Genomic DNA, 20,420 nt, shown 5'->3' on the forward strand with positions numbered 1-20,420 from the left:
TTCGACTTGGTACTGTGCGTCTGTATGTGGGGAAGAGTGTATCCACGAGGCATGTCATTTGATGTGGGGGTAAATGTTCAAAATCTTTTGGCATCAATGAAATTGGGTGAAAGGTCTTTTTTCTGCGGAATTCTACCCTGTATTCAAAACACTCAATACGATCCAGATGTGTGTGTGCATGTATGGCAGCTCCACCCCTCCCTCGCCATCACACCATCACAATACCCCCTCCTCCAGACTCTCCCCCATCTTTATATTCCCCCTCTATCTCACTACCTCTTTCATAACCTCTACAGTAAATGTCAGGGAAAGATGGAGCGATCTCTGCTTGTGTCTCTTCTGTGTGTGGGGGCCCTCAGCAGCCTGGCTGCAGCATCAGGTGAGCGTGTTAGTGTGCGTGGGTGGCTGAGAGAAAATGAAACGATTATGGATGGCTTTTCATGTAAAACAGTTTTTTTGTAATGATTTGTTAAGGAATATTGAATGAATGACTGCTCATTTCATGGATTTTTGCCTGAGAGACTCTAGTTTTAAACTGGAGGTTCAGTATTTATTAATCATATTTTGTATTTAAAGAAAGTGTGATCTTTTTCATTTATTTGAAAATACATTTTGAGTCTCCATTACATTGTTTATGAAATTTCTATTCAGCCAAAAATGAAAATTCTGTCATTATTTACTTAACTGTATGTTACTCCCAACCTCCCAACCAACACATAATATATTTTGAAGAAGGATTCAACTGTTTTTGCCTATACAGTGAAAGTCTATGGGGTCCAAAACAACTTCAGACTCCACTGACTTTTATTGTAGGATAAAAAAATAGACATTTAATATATATATATATATATATATATATATATATATATATATATATATATATATATATATATATTATTATTTTTTTTTGTTATACATACATGTACAACTGTCTCTTTAAAATATGTCCTGTTTTTTAATTTGATAAATTTTTTTACTACCCTTTCACATAATTTGTCTTGGTACTTTTCCATGAAACACACACACACACACACACACACACACACACACACACACACACACACACACACACACACACACACACACACACACACACACACACACACACACACACACACACACACACACACACACACACACACACACACATGAAGTAGCCTATATAATGCTTAATAAGAAATGCATAATTGTGTTAAGCGCTTTCATTCTACTTCTAATATTCTGTTTTATTGTGAACTTGTAACATTCCAGTTTATGGGTGGGCTAAATCCATATCACTGTCTGGTTTGTGTGGATGTATTGTGTTAAACACCTGGTTCAGCTCAGAGAACAGTGTCTGACTGCCCGACATTTAACAGCCTGCTGTTTTATGGCACGGATTAATAAGTTAGACAGACAAATGTACACTGTATTTAAAATGTGTTGATGGCATGGACACTATATATATACTCTCTTATGCTGCTTACCAAGGTTGGATTCATTTGATAAAAATACAGTAAAACAGTAAAATTGTGAAGTATTACATTACACTGAAGACTGGAGTAATGATACTGAAAATTCAGCTATGCCATCACAGGAATAAATTACACCTTAAAATATATTAAAATAGGAAACCTTCATTTTAAATTGTAAAAAATATTTCAAAATTTTACTGTTTTTACTGTATTTTTGATAAAAATGAATGCAACCTTAAGCATAAGAGACTTCTTTCAAAAAAAATGACTTTATTTGATCCTTTGACTGGTAGAATGTGCGTCAGCCCACCTGCCTGTGAAACAAATTTTGACCTGAATATTGTCTTTATTTCTGTATAGTGGATGTAACAGAAAAGTGCCCAGAGAGAATACTGGGTAATGAGAGAAGACAAACATGCCCAAAAAAGTGTCAGCAAGATAAAGACTGTGGCAACAAACGTCAGTGTCTCTGCGACGGGCAGTGTGGACTCAGCTGTGTGGCCCCAGGTCAGAGCTAGAAACCCCATAATGCATTTATTATTAACCTTAAGAGCAAATAAACCTAAAAAATTTACTAAATCTATAATATATTATAAGGCAGTGTCCACAGTTTTCATTTGAGTATTCTTTGTGAACAGGTCGTATGTGTCCGTGGCCTCTCCCACCTGCAAAAAATTCGGATGTAGTTCTCCTTTCCCCTTTGCCCTCTTTCTCCGCTCTGCTAGAGGTTCGTTGTAAGCCTGGATACACCATGCATAACGGGCTGGACGCTACAATACGCCGCTGCCAGGATGACCGGCAGTGGAGTGGAGATGAGCCTGTTTGTACAGGTAGAAAAGAGTAAAAATATTTAAACTGTCATGTATTGTTTTTTACTGTTTTTACAAAACATATTGTTTCAAAGCAACTTTACAGAAAATGACATCAGTCCTGTTGGGTCAGGTTGACCGTATCTTGTTGGTAAACCATCAAGTTATTGTCAATATTATGCAATTTAGGGAGAATGCCTTCATAGCAGCAATATTATGGTGGTGATATTTAGCGCAGCCAGCTATGAATGCGAGAAAAAAAGAGAAATATGTGTCAGTGTCTGCATAATAATGCATTTTTGGTTGCATGAATATTATGGAACAAAAGCTTGGAGCTTGTGGACCTGGATCAGCGCTTATTTCTGGATGGTGGGGTTTTAGTCTAAAGACTCCAGCTCTGTGGAGAGGAGGCGTAAATCGGCAGAGACCTCCAGGCTGTAGCAATTCCCAGTATCACCCCCTCTGCAACACATGCACACATTCAAACACTCATTTCCTGGAGTAACATGAGAGGTATTTCTAGGAATGAGCTGTCAAAGGAGCTGAAGTGTGGGCGTTTGGGGTCTGTGAGATCTGTCCTTCAATACTCTATCATCTGCAGATCAGTGACATGGAATATTTAACAAGCAGAGACAGGCATGTAGATTTGCCGGATTCACACACAAAGTTCAAGCGCATTCAAAGCTGAATTGATGTACAATGGAAGTTTGGTGTGTGTGCATGTTGACTGTATGATTTCCTCCCCCTTCATTAATCAGTCATCCTCACAAACGAGGGAGAGATTCGATACATACAGTAACTGCATGAGTCAACTGCACAAGAGGGAATGTGAGAACAGCTTGTTCCAGATGGATTTTTCTGATAAAACTCAAAATGAAGACGCACATTCTGTCCATCTATCATCTGGGTACCTGCTCAGCCACGCGATGACCTGTGAATCCATTTGTTAACCCTATTTACCTATCTATTCATTCACCTACTCATGTATTGTGTTACCACATCTAGTTAAAAAGCTCCATGCCATTATCCACAGGGTCATCCATTCGTATTCCTTTTCCGACTATGTATCAAAAATCAGGGAAGCTGAATAACGGAGGGCTTTTGACTGTAAATTCTCTTCACTTACAACGTCTAAGCTTGTTTTGAACTTATTCGGTGAAAAAAGGCACTTACCACCTCTAAACAATGCATGAAAACCATTTAAATTATGTAAAACTCATTTTTGTCTGTTTGTCAAGAAATACATGAAAATGCAATGTAATATTTACAATGACCTGCTTGAACAAACATTTTATATGTTTTTAAAATCTATATTAATACTTTTGCGTTGCCTCAAGATTTGCATTCTCTTGCAAAGCTTTTGTGTTCACCCAAGAAACTTTCCCTGAAAAACATTTATGACTACTCATGTAACCCTGGTTCCCTGAGATAACGGGAACGAGCATTGAGTCAGTTTTAGCTGAAGCTTATTGGCTGGGGAGCAGCAAGTTCTTGCCAAAGTTGACCCTGAAGCCCAAGTCCTCCAGATGGCTGAGGAGCTGGGATCTGTGTGTGCATAGCTCCTGTGTCGATTGGGCTATAAGTAGCCAATCATTGAGATAGTTGAGTATGTTGTTTCCCTTCTGTCTCAGAGGGGAAAGAGACGCTTCTACGCACTTCGTAAAAGAACGGGGAGCTAGAAAAAGTCAGAACGGAAGGACTGTATATTGGTATGCCACCCCCTCGAATGAAATCTCAAGAACGACCTGTAATGGGGGGCTATCTGTATATCTAATAAGCATCTTTCAGATCCACTGATATAAACCAATCCCCGGGGGGCAAATTTGCGCAAGGATTTGTTTGATATTTAACATTCTGAAGGGCCATCTCATGAGTGCACGATTCAGACATCTCAGATCGAGGATAGTCCTGAGGCTGCCATCCTTCTTGGGGACAAGGTAGTAGCGGCTGTAAAAGCCTGACTCGCTGCGTTCCATGGGGACTTTCTCCATGGCACATTATTCCAGCATAGACCAGTGTAAAAATATCTTAGGTGGGGCTGTGCCATATTCAGTCAGTTTCTATAGTCTGCTGGTAACCAGGAGAGCCAGGTCTTTTAGCATTGTGGCTTCCAGGTTGTGGAATAGTCTCCAATCATTATTAACAACCACCCAAACACAAGTTAACACAAACTAAAGGATATCAGTGCTCTGTGAAAAATTCAGTAATTATTTAATGCCAATTATATTAAAAGGTTGAGCCATTCTTACACAAAAACAAACATATTGCACAAACTTTCCATTTGCATTTGAAATTGAACTCAAACTGTTCCGTTACTTTCTCAGACAGGTGCTTCATATCCCTCACTCTGGTAACTGTCCATGCTGGATCTGTCCCCATTGTTTTAAAAAGTAATCATGGAAAGCAAAATAAGGCATTAGCATGACCACATCCAGCTAGCCAGGCATAGACTGAACTTCAGCTCTGAAGACATGTGAACTGAGATCGTCTGAGCCCAATGTTTGAATCATGCCCCTGAAGCAGGGCGGTCTACGAGCGAATTGGAGCAACCTCGTTCTATTATCCCCAAAATCCTGCTCAACACTCCTGTCATGGCCCGTCATGCCTGGAGTGGAATGGCTAATGGTTGAAGTACTACAGGCAGTGTCCTGTGCTAAGGCGGGAGAACAGCACCTGTTACAGCATTGAAAGGAGACAATTTTCTTTGTGAAAATGTAAAAATTTTATTTGGTGAAGGGGGAAGGGGTTTGGGTGAGCAAACTGGACTGAAGTCCAGCTCTAGCTTGGAGCGAGCACCTTGACACTTCAGATATGGGTTGCATTTGGCTGGGCAGAGGCATTGCTTGACTTTCGGCTGGGGCTAGACGGGCGCTAAGACTATTCTGGGTCGCTGCTGGGTTGGCGGGGCCGTCTTGGAGCGACTGGAGGCAGTGCTGGAGCTGGTTCATTTAGGCAAGAAGTGACGCATAGCCTGTGATGACTTTTGGACCTTGATGTAGCATTCCGCGAAGCTGTCCACCGCGGAGGTGAAAAGGGCCGATGGAGTGACAGGGGATCAAGAAGAGTCCTGTCTGCGTCATTGATCTCAGTGAGATTGACACACAAGTGGCGCTCCAGCACCACTGGACTGGCCATAGCGAAGAGGAACAGTGGATGCATGCCACTCCTTAGTGAGTTCCTGGTGGACCTCCGGAAAAAATGGGGCTGGAGACTGGGTTGGGTCCTGCTGGCGCCGCCCCGGCTGCAGGATCCATTCGTTGAGTCGGCTGCTGGCGGGCTCTTCTGGGGCCGACCAGTCCAAGCTCACCTCTTCGACAGCTTTGGTGAGGAGCTTTTTCGACAGCTCGCAAAAGCTCTGAGTCGATGCAAGGCCGTGCTTTATCACTGTTTATGCGGCAGGGGGCCGGAGTCATCACCGGCGTTCATCCACTCTTCGCAGTCAGAGGCAACCAAAGACATAGAGTCTAGTTCTTCCTCAGACCCGCCAAATGAGACCATGCCACTCGCACCAGATGAGGGACGTTGATCCTCGCGGGTGAAGAACACAGGGGACTCGTGACGGTGAGGGGAAAGTGAGGCACATGGGGGCTGGGCCGATGTGAACTTGCTTTCGCCTTGCTGCTCAGCCTGGTGGCATCGTTTCTTCTTTCACCTCGGCTCGAGAGGGGAAGGAGAAGTGGAAGCGGCAGGATTACTGAAGAGTGCTATCCGGGCGCTTAGCATCACAAGGTTCAGCTTGCAGTGCGGGCAGCTAGAGTCTAGATGCGCCGCCTCAGTGTGGGCCCAGGCACATCTGGGCCCAAATGAGTGCTCATCCAGAGCAGGCAGGTGAGCCCTGTACAAGCCACATTCACGGCACAACAGACATTTGAAACAACATCGCTGAAATTGCTCTTAAAATTTTCTCTTAAAAGTTGCTCTTTTATTTAACCTTCGGATGGCCGCAGGTGAGACACTCAATCAGCTTGCTTGCAAAGTGCTGTTTCAGTCAGCTTGCTTGAAGAGCGCTGTGCAGTCATCTTGCTTGCAGAGCGTCTTGTTTCGCTGCAAGGCTCGTTCGACAGCAAGAAACGAATAGAGGCTTCAGTCTTCTTCGGAACAGTGAGATGATCTTCGTGCTGAAGGAGAAAGATTCTGACTGATGGCATTTCTGGGTGACCTATATAGGCAGTCAACCCCACCCTTTTTGGCGGGCTGAAATGCCATGCACAGACGTGAACCAATCAGGCTTCAGGATTCTGAGAAAACAGGAGTTTTCCCCATAGGTGTCAGCTTACATACAAAAACATAAAACATGAAATGATATTACAGAGAGCCCTCTGCAGACCCTCGTGACTGTGTGTAAAGGTCAATAAGTCTATAGTAATATCAGATAATTTGACCATTTTATGGCAAACAAGGTTAGTTCAGATTGTAAAATGTCAATGGACACCCCAAAAACGTAATATGTATGAATTAATAATAAAAACGGAAAATATGCTACAACAATTTATTTGTTTTATTTACTTGTTTTCATTTTCTTTCATTTTAAAAACAATAAGAAACAAAGTGTACATTTCAAAGGACTTGACCAAATCAATTTAGCATTTAAATGTATACTCAAGTCAAGAGATAAATAAGCTATTTTATTTTTATTTTTCCACCAGCCTCCCCAGGTCTTGCAGCAGAGTCGGTTTTGGTGACTGAGGTGTCCTGTTCTTTGCCTGATGATGATCTGCTCTCTGTGCAGGGCAGTGCTGCTGTGGGATCCACCATCCAGTATCAATGTGCATCTGGGTGAGATTGAAGAGCAAAAATAAAACTGGAAAGAGAAATCTGTGACTGATATACAACAGAATGTCTCTTTTTATTATACTTATGCAATCTACACACCTCGGCCTTTTCCGCATACAGATCTGTGCTGATTGGAAATAGTGAGAATATCTGTCATGAGAACCAGACGTGGCAATACCCTCACCCCATCTGTCGCCGTAAGTGTGTGTGTGTGTGTGTGTGTGTGTGTAAACATCCTCCGCATGGGAATGACTGAGACAGAGATCTTGCTAAAAGAAAAATAACAGGTGTATTAGAATGTATGCTTGAGTGGAAGATGTTGATTCAAACTAAAGAGATATTGTGTAGCTATACTTGCACAAAATGGTACAAAGTAATGAAAGAGAGATGAGAGGGACAGCGGGAGAGAGAAGAGCAATAAAGACTGTGTGGGTTTGAGAGTAGGCGGATAGGGCACTATGTGCACATAGTTTTTTTGTGTGTGAGTGTGTAGAGCTAGCGGAGCTTCACTAAAATGCCGGTTTCACTAAATTATTCTGGTGCAATGATGCCCCCTGTTGGATCAACATCATTTTTGCAGCCAAGCTTATTTTAAAGGCTTATTCAATTATGCTCCATCGATTCGATAGCACCGTAATTTTGACTGGTCCTTTCTTTTCTTTAAAAAAATGCAAGAACTTGCGTTACTGTGAGGCGCTTTAAATCAGACCGATCTGTAGATGTTAAAATAGCCAATGTCAAATAAATATGGTTGTAAACTAGTGGAAATCAACTATTGACCTTTTTGGTGAATGTGATTTCACCAAGTAGCCTACAACTTGTTTCTGGATCAACATCTTTGCTGATCCTGGAACAACATTCCAATCAACCAATCGGATTTGAGGGTTTACAGTTTATGCAAAGGACATACATTTCGGAATAAGTTATAGGTAGGGTTAGGTTCAACTAAATTTTCAGACAGGAATGTTGTTCCAGGATCAACAAAATATATTGATCCAGGAACATGTCATACAAAATCATGATGACCACGAAAACTTTACAGAAATAATACACGCATTATAACACAAAAAGTTATAATACATACAATTTGAAGGGTTACATTTCTACACTTTAACATAAACACATAGCCTACCCCCCGGTTTCACAGACAAGGCTTAAGCTAGTTCCAGACTAAAATGCATTTGAGCTGTCTGTGAAACTGGGCCATAAACATTAAAATAATTTGCTACTTGTAGCATATAATCAACATTGTGCCACAGTGATGTCGACTGAGCACAGCATTATTCCTTTAAGAGTTTTCACGTTAGACTTAATAAGGTTTTTAAACTGTAATTCTGCAAACACATTTATGTGTATGAGTGTGTGCATATGTTTGTTATCAGGTGTGGTTTGTCCTCCTCCCAAGGAGGTTGATCGTGGACACCTGGTGGCTGTCCAGAGAAATGAATATGAAGTTGGTGACACAATTTATTACCTTTGCAAGAAAACCTTCTTGTTGGATGGACCAAATCAAGTGACTTGTCTACCTAATGGGATATGGAGTGCAGAACCTGCTTGCCGGGGTAAGAAAAGCTGGTAACAACACAATACATTCGATCATTTGCGCTGTGTTAAACTTTTACATTAAGCATTTTAATTTTCTTCAATGTAAGGTTTGGAGTGTTTTGGTTTCCAGCCGTACATAATAAACCTCCTTTCCTTTTTGTCATGACAAATATCTCCCAATCATTCTCTTCACCATTTCTTCCCTTGCCTTTCCGATCAGCCCGTTGTCCAGTCCCAGCTCAACGCAGCAGGGTGATTGTGGGAGCACTAAAGCGCTGGCCATATGATCTGACGGATGGTGTGGTTGCCCATGGAGAGAATGTGACATTTTTCTGTAAACATCCAGAAAAACATTGCAGCTTCACTGCCACGGAGGTCTGTGTAGATGGACAGCTCAAAGCACCTAGTTGCTACCTCGGTACACAGTTTCCACCACATGTATACACATAATAATTTACACTTAAAAAATAACCCTGCATCACCTTAATCTACCTCTTTTCTCTTTAGACCCTACCTGGCTTCAGTTCAAGCTCTTCCCTCATCGACTGGTTTCTGAGATTGATGCATGTGATCCTGCTGACCTTCAGTAAAATCATCAAATTATGACAACACATTTTTTATTTTGGCACACATAGTTCTCTCCTCACTTTGGAGGAGAGAAACAATTGTTTTATTAATGTGCCACTACAGTTTTATTTCATTTAACTCCCCTCTCTTCTATTTTGTATGTTGCATTGACAAAGTTAACTTAAACCGAGTTTGTATCATATCTGATGTATGCAGACACCCTCATACTTGCTTGAGGTTGCGATTGTCATAAGCTGCTATCTTTGGTTGTGTTTTGTGGTCATGCGTGTAAAAGGGCTTTTTTAGTTATAGCATTTATGTTTATCTTGTTATAATATTTTATTTCTTTGTTAAAGGGATATTTCACCCAAAAATGAAAATTCTGTCATCATTTACTCAGCCGACTGTCTGGTAACTGACATTCTTCAAAATATCGTATTTTGTGTTCAGCAGAAGAAAGAAATTCATAGAGGTTTGGAACAACTTGAGGGTGAGTAAAGGATGACAGAATTTAAATTTTTGGGTGAACTGTCCTTTTAAAAAATTATTTCTGCTAACTGATACATTTGTCAGTACCTCAATCAAGAAAGCACAGGCCAAAGGTTATCTCTGAAATCATGCTATGTACAGATTCTCCATAATTTTACTGTATTCCAAAAGCAGTTTTAAAGAGTTAACTGATTTTTGACTGGACTGCTGATTATAAGAAAAGAGTAAATATTATTGGAAATATTATTGCATAAAAGCTTTGCTGATATACAGCCATGCTGAATTGTGCTTTCATAAGGATTCAGTTTTGCATTGTGCAAACTTCATTATAAATCGTCTTTGAATGTAGTTCTCTTGGCATGATTCTACAATAAAGAAACTGTTTGTTGTCATTAAAAGTACTGATCTTATTTTATTTGGTAAGTCTGTATAAATTAGAAATAAGAAATATTTGAGTCATATATCTCAAAACTTAAATGAAAGTTAGAAAACTTAAATAAGTAAAACTTAAATGCATACAAAGAAATGTTTGAGCCTCAAACCTCAAAACTTATAATACAGAAAATACACAAATATTTTTTTTAATTAAGCTCTATTTTTTTGCATTGTTACATTATTTTATGGATCCCCTTGCATTTGCGTAACTGAAATGTATAAATATTGACTTAATACAGTAATGAAAATTAATTAACTATTGGATTATACAATTAAGTATCGTTGTGACATTATAAATATTGTTTTTGTATTTTTTCAAACCAGTGAATATTAAATTCAGCACAAAAATGTAAAAAAATAAATGTGTGTGCTCAATATAAATGTGCCCTGAAAATAATGTTTTAAAACAAAAAATAATTCCTTTTGTTTATACAATGTATTTCCTTTTAATTTTGGGGTGAGATTTTACCTGTAGACAGTTAAAGTGAGATTAACCCTTAGGTTTATGTTTTGTTTTATTCATTTCATAACCATACTGACAAATACACAACTAAAGTTACACAACTAAAATGTCCAGTCCTAAACGAGTCCAGGTCGGACGTAGAAAACTGCAACACCACGACATCCCCCCTCCCCGCTCTCTCGCGCTCAACTTCTCCGCCCAGTCATTCATTCATATTTGGTCTTCCGGAAGTATCTCAGGGTCGGGCCAGTCAGTGCCTGCGCGAGCTGACTCGTGGGGTGAGAACAGTTTCATATTCAATATTTCAGTTATAAAGAAGCAATGTGTGCGAATGCCTGTAAGCTTTTGGTAAGAAATGTATGTTCTTGTGAGTAGCAGATAAAGAGCGTTTGTTGTCTTGGAAAGTTTGAAATAGGGTTTCCTAAGCAGCAGTGCGTGAGCGCTGTCACTGGCTCGAACCCTCGGTACGCATAAAATGGCTGGTCGCAGGTTCGAGCGCAGTCAGTGTTTTGACCAAAATATGGGAATAATTCAAGTGTATCTGAGTCTGACATACCCACGTTATGGAAGGATATGCCCCTCAGACAGATACTTTTGGTCATATAATGGCACGGGTTCTACTCGCTGTCTGGACCCCGCAGACATCAAACGCGGTGTTTGGTTTTATATTTTTCTTCTTTAAACGAACCTCCGGCGCTTAATGGCGTCGAATGTCCCCGTGTTGATCTCTAACTCTCCCACAGTGCTGCATGGCTGACTGTAGGCTACGGACAAAGGCGTTGGTGTCAAACCCTGAGCCATGCGCGCTGACAGATGAACGTACTTAATTTGTGATGAAAACCACGGGGAGGAGGAGTGAACCTGCTACCACGACAGCGCGACGTTCAAGCTCATTGCGTTGCGTTCTTAAAAACTGCATGGCATGTGAGCACTTTTTCCAAATATTACACAGATATTGAATGTTATAACTATTATAGGTTAGAACTGTTCCTTAGCATGGCTAATTAGTGTTGGCGTCCTTTCAAGCTTTTAATTTCCAAAGAATTTGTCTGCTTTTAGTGTTTGTAATAGCCTATTGTTAAATGTAAGAACTTCATAAATGTGTGTTTATGCAACACAATCTAAAACCTTTAATAACAAATTGCAATTATATTGTGTCATTCTTCATATTAAAAATAAAGTACTGGTGGATTTATTGGTTTAGGCTATTTATTGGCTATTGTGTATGAATAGTATGTCATAATAAAATTTAATAATGCTGTTTATAAAAAATAAAGTGGTCTATTGTTTTAATTTACTGTCAGAAGTGTTATAATAAATGCTGTTAGTTTTGTATTGTTGACATATTAGAGGTTAATACAAATGAAAACAACTGCTAAAATATGACCCACCAACCGTGTCCTCTGAAATGTGATTTAAAGCTTTCGAAATATATTACTACTAGATTTGTTGACCTATTGGACCATAACGACACAGAGAAAGTTGATAATAACAGTATCCTGTAGTTTAGGAGGGTTCAGGATACACCTGAGAAATTATGTACTAAATTTGTAAGTGATTGTTAAATTCCGATATAAAATATTTTAAGCTTTTAAAATAACCTTTCAAGAAGTTTGTGTTTTTGTTTTTTCTATGCGAGTTGCTCAGGGATGTCGTCGTTGTCAACATCTGATCGTACTGTTGAATGTATGTTTTAGTAGGCATCAGTATTAAATGAAAATAACTTGAAATTTAATCATGTTGTTGTTAACAATGATGAAAATTTGTTTATTATTTTTATATTACTATTACATTATTAGCACTGATCCCTAGATGAAATATAACTACAGATTCTTATCAAGGCGCCCTTTATCGCCTCCTTTGTTTGCTCTGTTTAACTGCAACTGCAGCAGTCTGTTGTTTTTAATTCAATATGTTATGATTCTGTTATGCTTTTGAAGTATAAGTGCTTCATAAATGCTTGTAAACCAACCCCTTATAGATCAGAAAATTATTAAAAAAAAATTCTTAGCCACATCAAAACTTAGTATCCATTTTTATGCACTGTATGATGCTGGCTTTTTATATTTATTAACATTTATTAAATATATTATTAAATAATGTTTTAAAAATGTATTATATATGAATATATAATCAGAAACTTTAAAAATGTGATTATTATTAAAATATGCAGTTAACTTGTACATTTGGACAGCACTGAAGTTTTCTGAAGAATTGTTACCTTAACTCAATATCTGTCGTTGTATTTTAAGTTGTGCTATTTCTATTATAGAATTTAGAATCATATTTTGTCTTTTTTTTTCAGATTGATGCCTTAGATGAGTAGAAGGTCCTGATTGATGGCAGTGCCAGAGACATGGGTTAAAATCAACAGCTACGTCAGATGGACAATGAAATGGATATGGTGCCATTACTTGGATTATGCAAGATTCTGTGGCCCTGCCAGGCAATATTTCAATGTTCTCTCAGGTTATAATGAACTGACTTACTCCACAAGTACTGAATAATATGATTTCTTCTCTACTGCTGAATGTACAGAGGTTGCTATGCGCAAACGACATGCATTGGATAGGATAGGTGAGACCATTTCACATATTAAGTGGACTGACCTTTCTGCAACCAAAGATTGCCAAATGTCTGTGGGTCAAGATGCCGAATTATCAGACGAGAGGCTCTCATTGAGGACAGAAACTAAAAACAAAGATGTGTTTCTTGTTCCAGCACAAGAGCAGACAGAAGTTGTAAAGGATTACAGCAAGCAGAACTATGTGAGCAGTGAGCAGAACTCGCCAAAATATGAATCAGATTCAAACCAGACGATTCCTCTTGAAAACCAGACTGTTAAAAATAAACGTCTTACTTTTGATGAGAATACAAGGAGTCTACCAACAAACATGCAGCTGATACCCAAGATGGAGTCTGTTAATGCTAGGACCGAAGTTTGTGAAGTCACAACCAAAGCTACAAACATTGCTAAGATCTCAACCAATGATTTACTAGAGATTAAAGTTCAACAACAATCTATTTTAAATAAAAGTTTCCATAATGGTAAACTACCAGCACCTGCTGGAGGCAACCACACCAGCAAGGAGTTGTGCACTAATAATAAGACACATGTTGATGTGGCACATGCAAGAGAGAGTAAACTTGGGATGGACATAAATCCAAACAAAAGATTAGAATATTGTAAAGACCGCATTGAAGATTATAAAACACAAATTCTATGTAATGTAAGAGAGGAGAGACTTGGTTTTGGAAGGAATACTGCAATGACAAGTGCAGGAGATTCTTTGGGACAAAATGAAGGGGATGAGGTATTAGATTTAAGCCTCCCAAAAAAGAAAGACCGAAATAATGAGAGGCAGAGCGAATGGGTTGTAGACCCTGAATATGAAGGTTCACTTCATATGGAAGTAGATGAAATTGAGGATGAGCCTCAGCATATAGAAGTGGAGCAGGAGGATGATAATGAAATGTGCTGGATTCCATTAGTAAGTGAAGCTCATACATATCTCCCACAGCATTGGGATGGACAGTTTTCCTCCCCTGCGCTTGAACCCATGCCAAATCCATCTTACCCCACCGTCATAACCCCAGATCCAATGGATACACTACTTATAGATGACCAGGGGATTCCTTACACACTCACCCCAGATGGACAGAAAGTCCCACAAATTGATAATATACAACATGCTGAGGGGCTTTCCGAACAAACAGCTCTAAGCCCAAGGCATGTTGAAGATAAGCCCTCTTCCTTTGCTGATGTAGAGGATATTGCAGACTCAAGACTGCAGACACAACCCAATTCACTGTGTCCAAATATGTCTCTAGGTCATGTCTTAGTGAAAGCCTCACAAGTTGCCCCAAACCAAAAAAAACCAACATCTTCTGTAGCTCTTGCTGAACCCTCCAACATACCTGCTGTGTCTGACTTGGCATCAGTTCCAATAGAGATTTTGGCTAATACTACTGGGTCAAACACTCCCATTCTTCTTCTTCCTCCATCTCAGCTTCAGTCGCTTTCCTCATCAGCCTCCTCATCAGCCTCTAAGGCTAGCCCAGGGCTAATAACCCTTTCCTTACCGATTCCTCTTAGTCAGAACACTCAGTCCTCCCCCATGTTCCTAGTTTTGTCATCTCCCGTGTCCTCAACTCAGAGTTCATCCTCTCCTGGTCTATTATCTCAGATTTCCCCCTCTTCCAATGTTCCCTCAGATGCCTGTCCACTTGATTTGGGATCTACATTAAGTTCATGTCCATCACTTCTTAGCCTCAGCACGGTTTCCTCTGCCACAGCTACAGACATCTCAGGATTGAATAACCCTTCTAATTTTCCTACTAGCCCTACCTCATCAACTGCTTCCTCTAGCACTTCCACAGTGACCTCTACAAGTCCAGCCAAGCAATTTAGCAGTGACGCCTACTCCGACACACCAGTGCCCACTTCCTTTCGGGAGGCTCTTCTCAGATTGGCTGTGTCTGTGGAGAAGAAACAAGAAAACAAGCCTGAGATTCATTCGGTCACCACTCCATCCTCATGTTCTGAAGCAACTAAGTCAGATTCCTCTTCCACTGTACATGAGAGTAAAAACCACGAGAGAGAGAGAAACTGTGACGGTGACACTGAGTCTACCTCGGTAGACCCAACGGACGCATTAGATACCATCTCTTCCACATCACCCCTTCGACCCATATCCCCCGTAAATCCCATCAATCTCCCAAAGAACCAAGACCCGCAAGTATTAGGCCCACGTCGCATTCTTTACTGTCAGTACTGTCCGCGGGTCTTCTACTATCTTTCAGACCTTGAGCGCCATTCCATCACACACTCCCAAAGCAAACCCCACGTATGCCATCTTTGTGGCAAGGCGTTCAAAAGATCAAGCCATCTTGAGCGACATAAACACATTCATACAGGTCAGAGAAACTTTGTGTGCCAGCTTTGCCCGAGGCGTTTTCGTGAATCAGGGGAGCTAATGAGGCACCAGAGAGTACACACCGGTGAGAAGCCATTTCAGTGCTTAATATGCCACATGCGTTTTGCAGAGCGCAACACACTGCGACGTCACACAAAGCGCAAACACCAAGGCCAGCATCTGGAGGCGATGGGCATGAAGGTGAAGCCAGAAAGTGGAGAGATTTCCCTCACTGGTGTACAAGGAGAGTCAGAAGAGAATGCAGAGTGGTACAGTTCAACATGTCCTGAAATGGAGTCTGACAGTGACACAGGGGAAGAATGAACTACATTAGGGCATGAAAAAACAGATTTTCTTTTTTTTTCAAGAAGTTTCAAGACAAACATAGTTGTAAATACGTTTAATGATATAACAATTCTTTACTTCTCAAAAGACTCATATAATTGTCTATATTTCATTCCATTAACTCTCGAGACCTTTACTGGTGATGACTGAATCCTGCAATATTCACTTCTAACTTCTAATAAGCTTTAGTTATTGAGATAGATCACTTGATTAAAAAAAACATTTGTTTCAATTATTCATCTTGAATAACTTTAAATTACCATTATTTGCTACTTATTGTTCTCATTTCAGTTTTTTGCATGCACAGCTTTCAAGGGTATGATGTAGTTATTGTAAAAGTCTACCGGACTTGGTATCAATATTTATAATTTTATATTATGATATATTGAAGTAATGACACAGAGACAAGGATCTGCCTAGATCAGCACATCTCTAAATCATGACTAGGCCCACACAGATTTTGTATCCACAAACCTGCAGATTTCGACCGAATTGTAACATACAGCATTCTCAAAGTTCTAAACATCTTCCACTCCTTTCACGTTCATTTGTATGGCTAATTTGATCATGCTTTTACCTACTAAAAACTATACTTTGGTTTTCTTGTTTTTAAATCATGTTCAGTGCAAGTGACAGTTAAAGCAACACCCCAACTGTGTGAGTTGCTACCAAGTAGAGTAATGACTCCAGTCAATTGGCAGAGGGTGTTTACAGACACACTCATGTGTATGTGGATAAAACATTTGTGTCATTTGTGTCATGAGAAATATATATATTATATATATATATTTTTTTCTTTTTACAAATTTACTACGGAAAAGGAAAGCATGCACCTGGTTACCGAGTTCATGCTTTCTTTAAAATCTATTTTACATCGGCATCTGTTATGTAGAATTCAACAGATTTCCCCTAAAATGGTAAAAAAAAAAAAACCTTCTGGGCCTTCTCATTACTCAACTTTTATATTTCATTTTCAGATATGCATTATGAAACATTTTGCTCTTTGTTCATTTCGGTTTCTCCCTCTTGGCTTTTTTTCCAGAGGAGAGAATTTTTGGTCACCTATTTTTTCTTTTAAATGATCTGCATTGTTCTTTTTTAATATTGAACATGAACTATTTGGTTTATAAACTCTTCCCTCTTCAGGGGCCTGTTTCATTTAATTAGCTTGAAATATTTTTTTTTTCATTTGGATAAAGAAGGTTTTACTTCTCATGATAGCTTGTCAGACATCTGTTACAAATTGTTACAAAAATTGTTACATCTGTTACAAAGTTCATCTGCACATGTTCATTTTTATATATAATTTAATTTACTTATGACAAGATTTCAACTTTGAGTTGCAGTTTTCAACTTTAAACTTTGATTAGCTGAATGTCTACCTTATTTGTTTTAAAAAAAATTTAGTTCTCTGTTTGATAAGTTTAAAAAACGTGCTTCAAAAAAAGGTTTAACCCCTGCTGATTGATTTATGTTTATGTAATTCGCCGTGTAAATAACCAAACATCATGCATGGACTGGACACCTTAGGCTAATCTAAAATTCTGTCGGTTAAATCTCAGATTTGATTAAGAATCTGAATATTTGTGCACGCTAATTAAAGCTCGTCAAGCCCTTTTATTTTGCGGTGGTTCCCGTGCTTAATTAACTTTGCTTTAGGCTCATGGCAGCACATACTCTGCATGCTGTGGAAGTGTCCAGCTCCTGAACAATATCACTAAATTTGGTTTGCACAGTTGTTTACATATTACTTTATTCATATATATTCAGATTGATTTAGTGTTTTTATTGAGCACATTTCACAATAGATTTACCATGTATTTAAAAAAAATGTTTGGTTCCTTCTTGCAATGTTAAGATGAATGCTCAGAGTGTGCTTAACGAAGAACAATCATGCACCAATGATAACTATTTATTTATGGTGAAAATGTATATATTTAAAATGGTGTGTTATGTCACAGAACACTTATATATTTAATACACAATTTAAAAATAAGACTGCAGATATTTAAACAGCCTTATTTCTGTAACCTGTGTCACAGGATTTTGAATAAAATGAATTAAATCGAAATGCTGAAAAGTCATCCATCTTTTTCCAGACACTATTAGTATTATTTTTTTTAATGACATTAAGACTATTATGAAAAGTGTGCCATAACAATGTGTGTTATACATTTATAGACTATATGATACATAGACTTTGTAATTTATTCATTACTGGTCCATTTAACTCCGGTTTAAAGTGTTTATGAATGTACTTCACCTCCTTTAACCTTACAAGCTGTGCTAGACTGGAGTGTCTGTGTACGTGGGAGTGACAGCTCAGATGTGCTCAGAGGGTCGGTGTTCAATTTGGCAGCATCAAGGAGAGAGGCTCCCACAATCAAGCTGACAGCAGGCGTCTATAAGTGTCGAGTATGAATGCGTGCATTTGTGTGTAAGAGCGAGAAAGAGAGAAACGTAAATAAAATGTTGTTGACTTTTTCTGCGAGACTATGTGCTTGTTACATTGATGGTTGTTACCTGCCTTTAATGTGGTATGCGCATATAAACAGTAGCCTATCTGTGTAATCCTGCAACAGTCTCTTGAAATGAATTCTCAGGCAGTAAATAATTTCCAGATAATAGTGAAGAGGCAACATTTTAGGCAAAATGGCAGATGTTTTGGTGGCAAGGAGAGGCTTGTTACTATGAAATGCTCAGGGAAGAGTGTTATTTTAATTATGATGGGCATTGATGTTTTCTGAGATGTAGATGTTGAGGCACAAGGGAGATCTGCAATGGAGTTGTTAGCATAGTGGTGAAGAAGATTGGATGAGCGGTCTGAATGACCTGGCGGAGATGGAGATGATTAGAGGTCCAAGCACAAAGATTTATGAAACTGTAGCTGTTGAGGAAGCTGGAAGAGTATTTTTTTCGGATAGGAAAGCGTAATGTATGACAGATCATATTCTAGTTCTAGGATGTTGTTGCATATTTATGCCACCAGAGGGCAAACTCACTCCAAGTTATGCATGGCCACATCAACCTGAAGCCATGCAAGAAACTAGCCTTGCAACATTTAAAGTTATCCATCTTCTCTATTTTCAGTGGTTCTCAACTGCTGGGTCGTGACTCATAAAAGGGTCACACAGTGGGTTGTTGTGCTGAATGAAAATTATTAAACGCAACTAACTATATAATCATGAAAATGTTACCTTTAAGGGCTAATTTAATACAATATTTGACCAATTTTTCATCGTTTTTGTCATTCCTGCTTACATTTGAACGATACTCAATACCGTCCGTAAAAACTGGTTCCTAAAGTGACACCAGCTGAGAACCACTGGCCTATTTACACTGCTTTTGATCAATTACTAAAAAAGCTGACAATTTCTGTAGCTGTAAAATGTAATATTTCTTTGCAGATATTAGTGATTATTGTTTTGACACGATTAGCAATTCCAACCCTATCCTATTTTCTGCAGGCCTATAAATTCATATTGCTTGGAGAATGACAAGAGATGAAATAGAGGTTCCCACCTTGTGTGCAGAGATATTTGTCATTTTGACATTTTCTCTTGCATCATTCAAAGCCAATGAGACATGTGGCATCAATAGTATGTATGGAATGTGTTGTTTCAGTTAAGCTGCTCCTGCTGTGACACATAATGAAACAAGCTAATTGAGGTGAGCTAGAGGGATGACAGAAAGACAAAGATGGACAGTAACAGGTTCTAATCACAGAGGGATTCCCAAAAGGGGGGCTCGGGGGGTCGATGGAAGGAAGCGTGATTACATCACTTTTCCCCTAATAGTACATCATGGCATAAATTGCATGTGCGTCACAAAATAAGCGGCCAAATCATGCTCATAATGGGTCGTATGGTTATATTCAGTGTCAAAGTTGAGACACTAATGTCTCTTATTAAAATGGCTAATATTGGCTTTACCAGCTGCTCAATGCTGTTATGTACAGATTTCAACTTTGTGTGCATTTCTTTTATCTTTCTTCTGTCTGTCTCACACAAATTGTTGTGCACTCAACTTGTAACTTGTTTTGGACTGTTCTGCCTTTTTTTGCTCTTGTATCTCTCTTTCTCTCACTCGCTGGCTGTCTGTGACCTGCTGATACAGCAGCACACACCAACCTGTCCGTCAAAGCCACCAAACAGGTGGTGCAGTAATGATCTCCCTTTCCCAACCCCCTCCTCTTCCCCTGGCCCCCGTCTCTCACTCATAGAAAAACATATTTGCATGTTTGTGGATTAAAATTGAACTTCTTGGCTAATGTGATGTGTTTTACATGCTATGTATCTCTATATTTATACATATATAACTTTTGATGGAGCAAATTCATCATCCAGAGTATATTAAAACTGGATAGTTCACTCAAAAAGGAAAATACGGTAATTATTTCCTCAACCTGATGTTGTTCTAAATCAGTTGTTTGAAGAACATGGGGGTCCAAACTGCATTGGATCACATTGACTTTAACTGTGTGGACATTTTTAAAAAAAAATATCTCCAAAAATTAGAAAATTATACAGGTTTGGAATAACACGAGAGTGAGTAAATTATAACAACATTGTCATTGGTCACATTGTCAAGACCTCATGTCTGCATGACTGACCTTTTTTCATGA

General features: G+C 39.1%; 2 protein-coding genes across 4 annotated transcripts; both read left to right on the top strand.

The window, feature by feature from the left end:
- Nucleotides 1-271: 271 nt before the first annotated feature.
- On the top strand, nt 272-10,035 carry ntd5 (ntl-dependent gene 5). Its single transcript, XM_077209693.1, has 8 exons — nt 272-379; nt 1,815-1,961; nt 2,093-2,284; nt 6,910-7,039; nt 7,157-7,233; nt 8,419-8,598; nt 8,802-8,999; nt 9,089-10,035. The coding sequence occupies exons 1-8, from the start codon at nt 313-315 to the stop codon at nt 9,169-9,171; spliced, it is 1,074 nt and encodes a 357-aa protein (XP_077065808.1). The 5' UTR covers nt 272-312; the 3' UTR covers nt 9,172-10,035.
- Nucleotides 10,036-10,155: 120 nt separating this feature from the next.
- Nucleotides 10,156-16,061, top strand: LOC143718797 (uncharacterized). Of its 3 annotated transcripts, XM_077209692.1 has the most exons (3): nt 10,156-10,813; nt 11,279-11,459; nt 12,841-16,061. In XM_077209692.1, the coding sequence occupies exon 3, from the start codon at nt 13,082-13,084 to the stop codon at nt 15,773-15,775; it is 2,694 nt and encodes an 897-aa protein (XP_077065807.1). In that variant the 5' UTR covers nt 10,156-10,813; nt 11,279-11,459; nt 12,841-13,081; the 3' UTR covers nt 15,776-16,061. The 3 variants fall into 3 exon arrangements, with proteins under 3 accessions (XP_077065807.1, XP_077065806.1, XP_077065805.1); XM_077209691.1 differs by lacking the exon at nt 11,279-11,459 and having other exon boundaries at nt 10,156-10,883; XM_077209690.1 differs by lacking the exon at nt 11,279-11,459.
- Nucleotides 16,062-20,420: the final 4,359 nt, after the last annotated feature.

The sequence above is a fragment of the Siphateles boraxobius genome, unplaced genomic scaffold (assembly GCF_051911475.1).
Source record: "Siphateles boraxobius isolate OS27281-9 unplaced genomic scaffold, OSU_SipBor_1 12, whole genome shotgun sequence".
Taxonomy (NCBI): Eukaryota; Metazoa; Chordata; class Actinopteri; order Cypriniformes; family Leuciscidae; genus Siphateles; species Siphateles boraxobius.

Bases quoted from the DNA above. Each gene is read 5' to 3' on its own strand.
- ntd5 (XM_077209693.1), top strand. From the start codon at position 313: ATGGAGCGATCTCTGCTTGTGTCTCTTCTGTGTGTGGGGGCCCTCAGC. The intron at 7,234-8,418 runs GTAAGTGTGTGT...GTTTGTTATCAG, and splicing joins CCCTCACCCCATCTGTCGCC to GTGTGGTTTGTCCTCCTCCC. The intron at 9,000-9,088 runs GTACACAGTTTC...TTTTCTCTTTAG, and splicing joins AGCACCTAGTTGCTACCTCG to ACCCTACCTGGCTTCAGTTC.
- LOC143718797 (XM_077209691.1), top strand. From the start codon at position 13,082: ATGCGCAAACGACATGCATTGGATAGGATAGGTGAGACCATTTCACAT.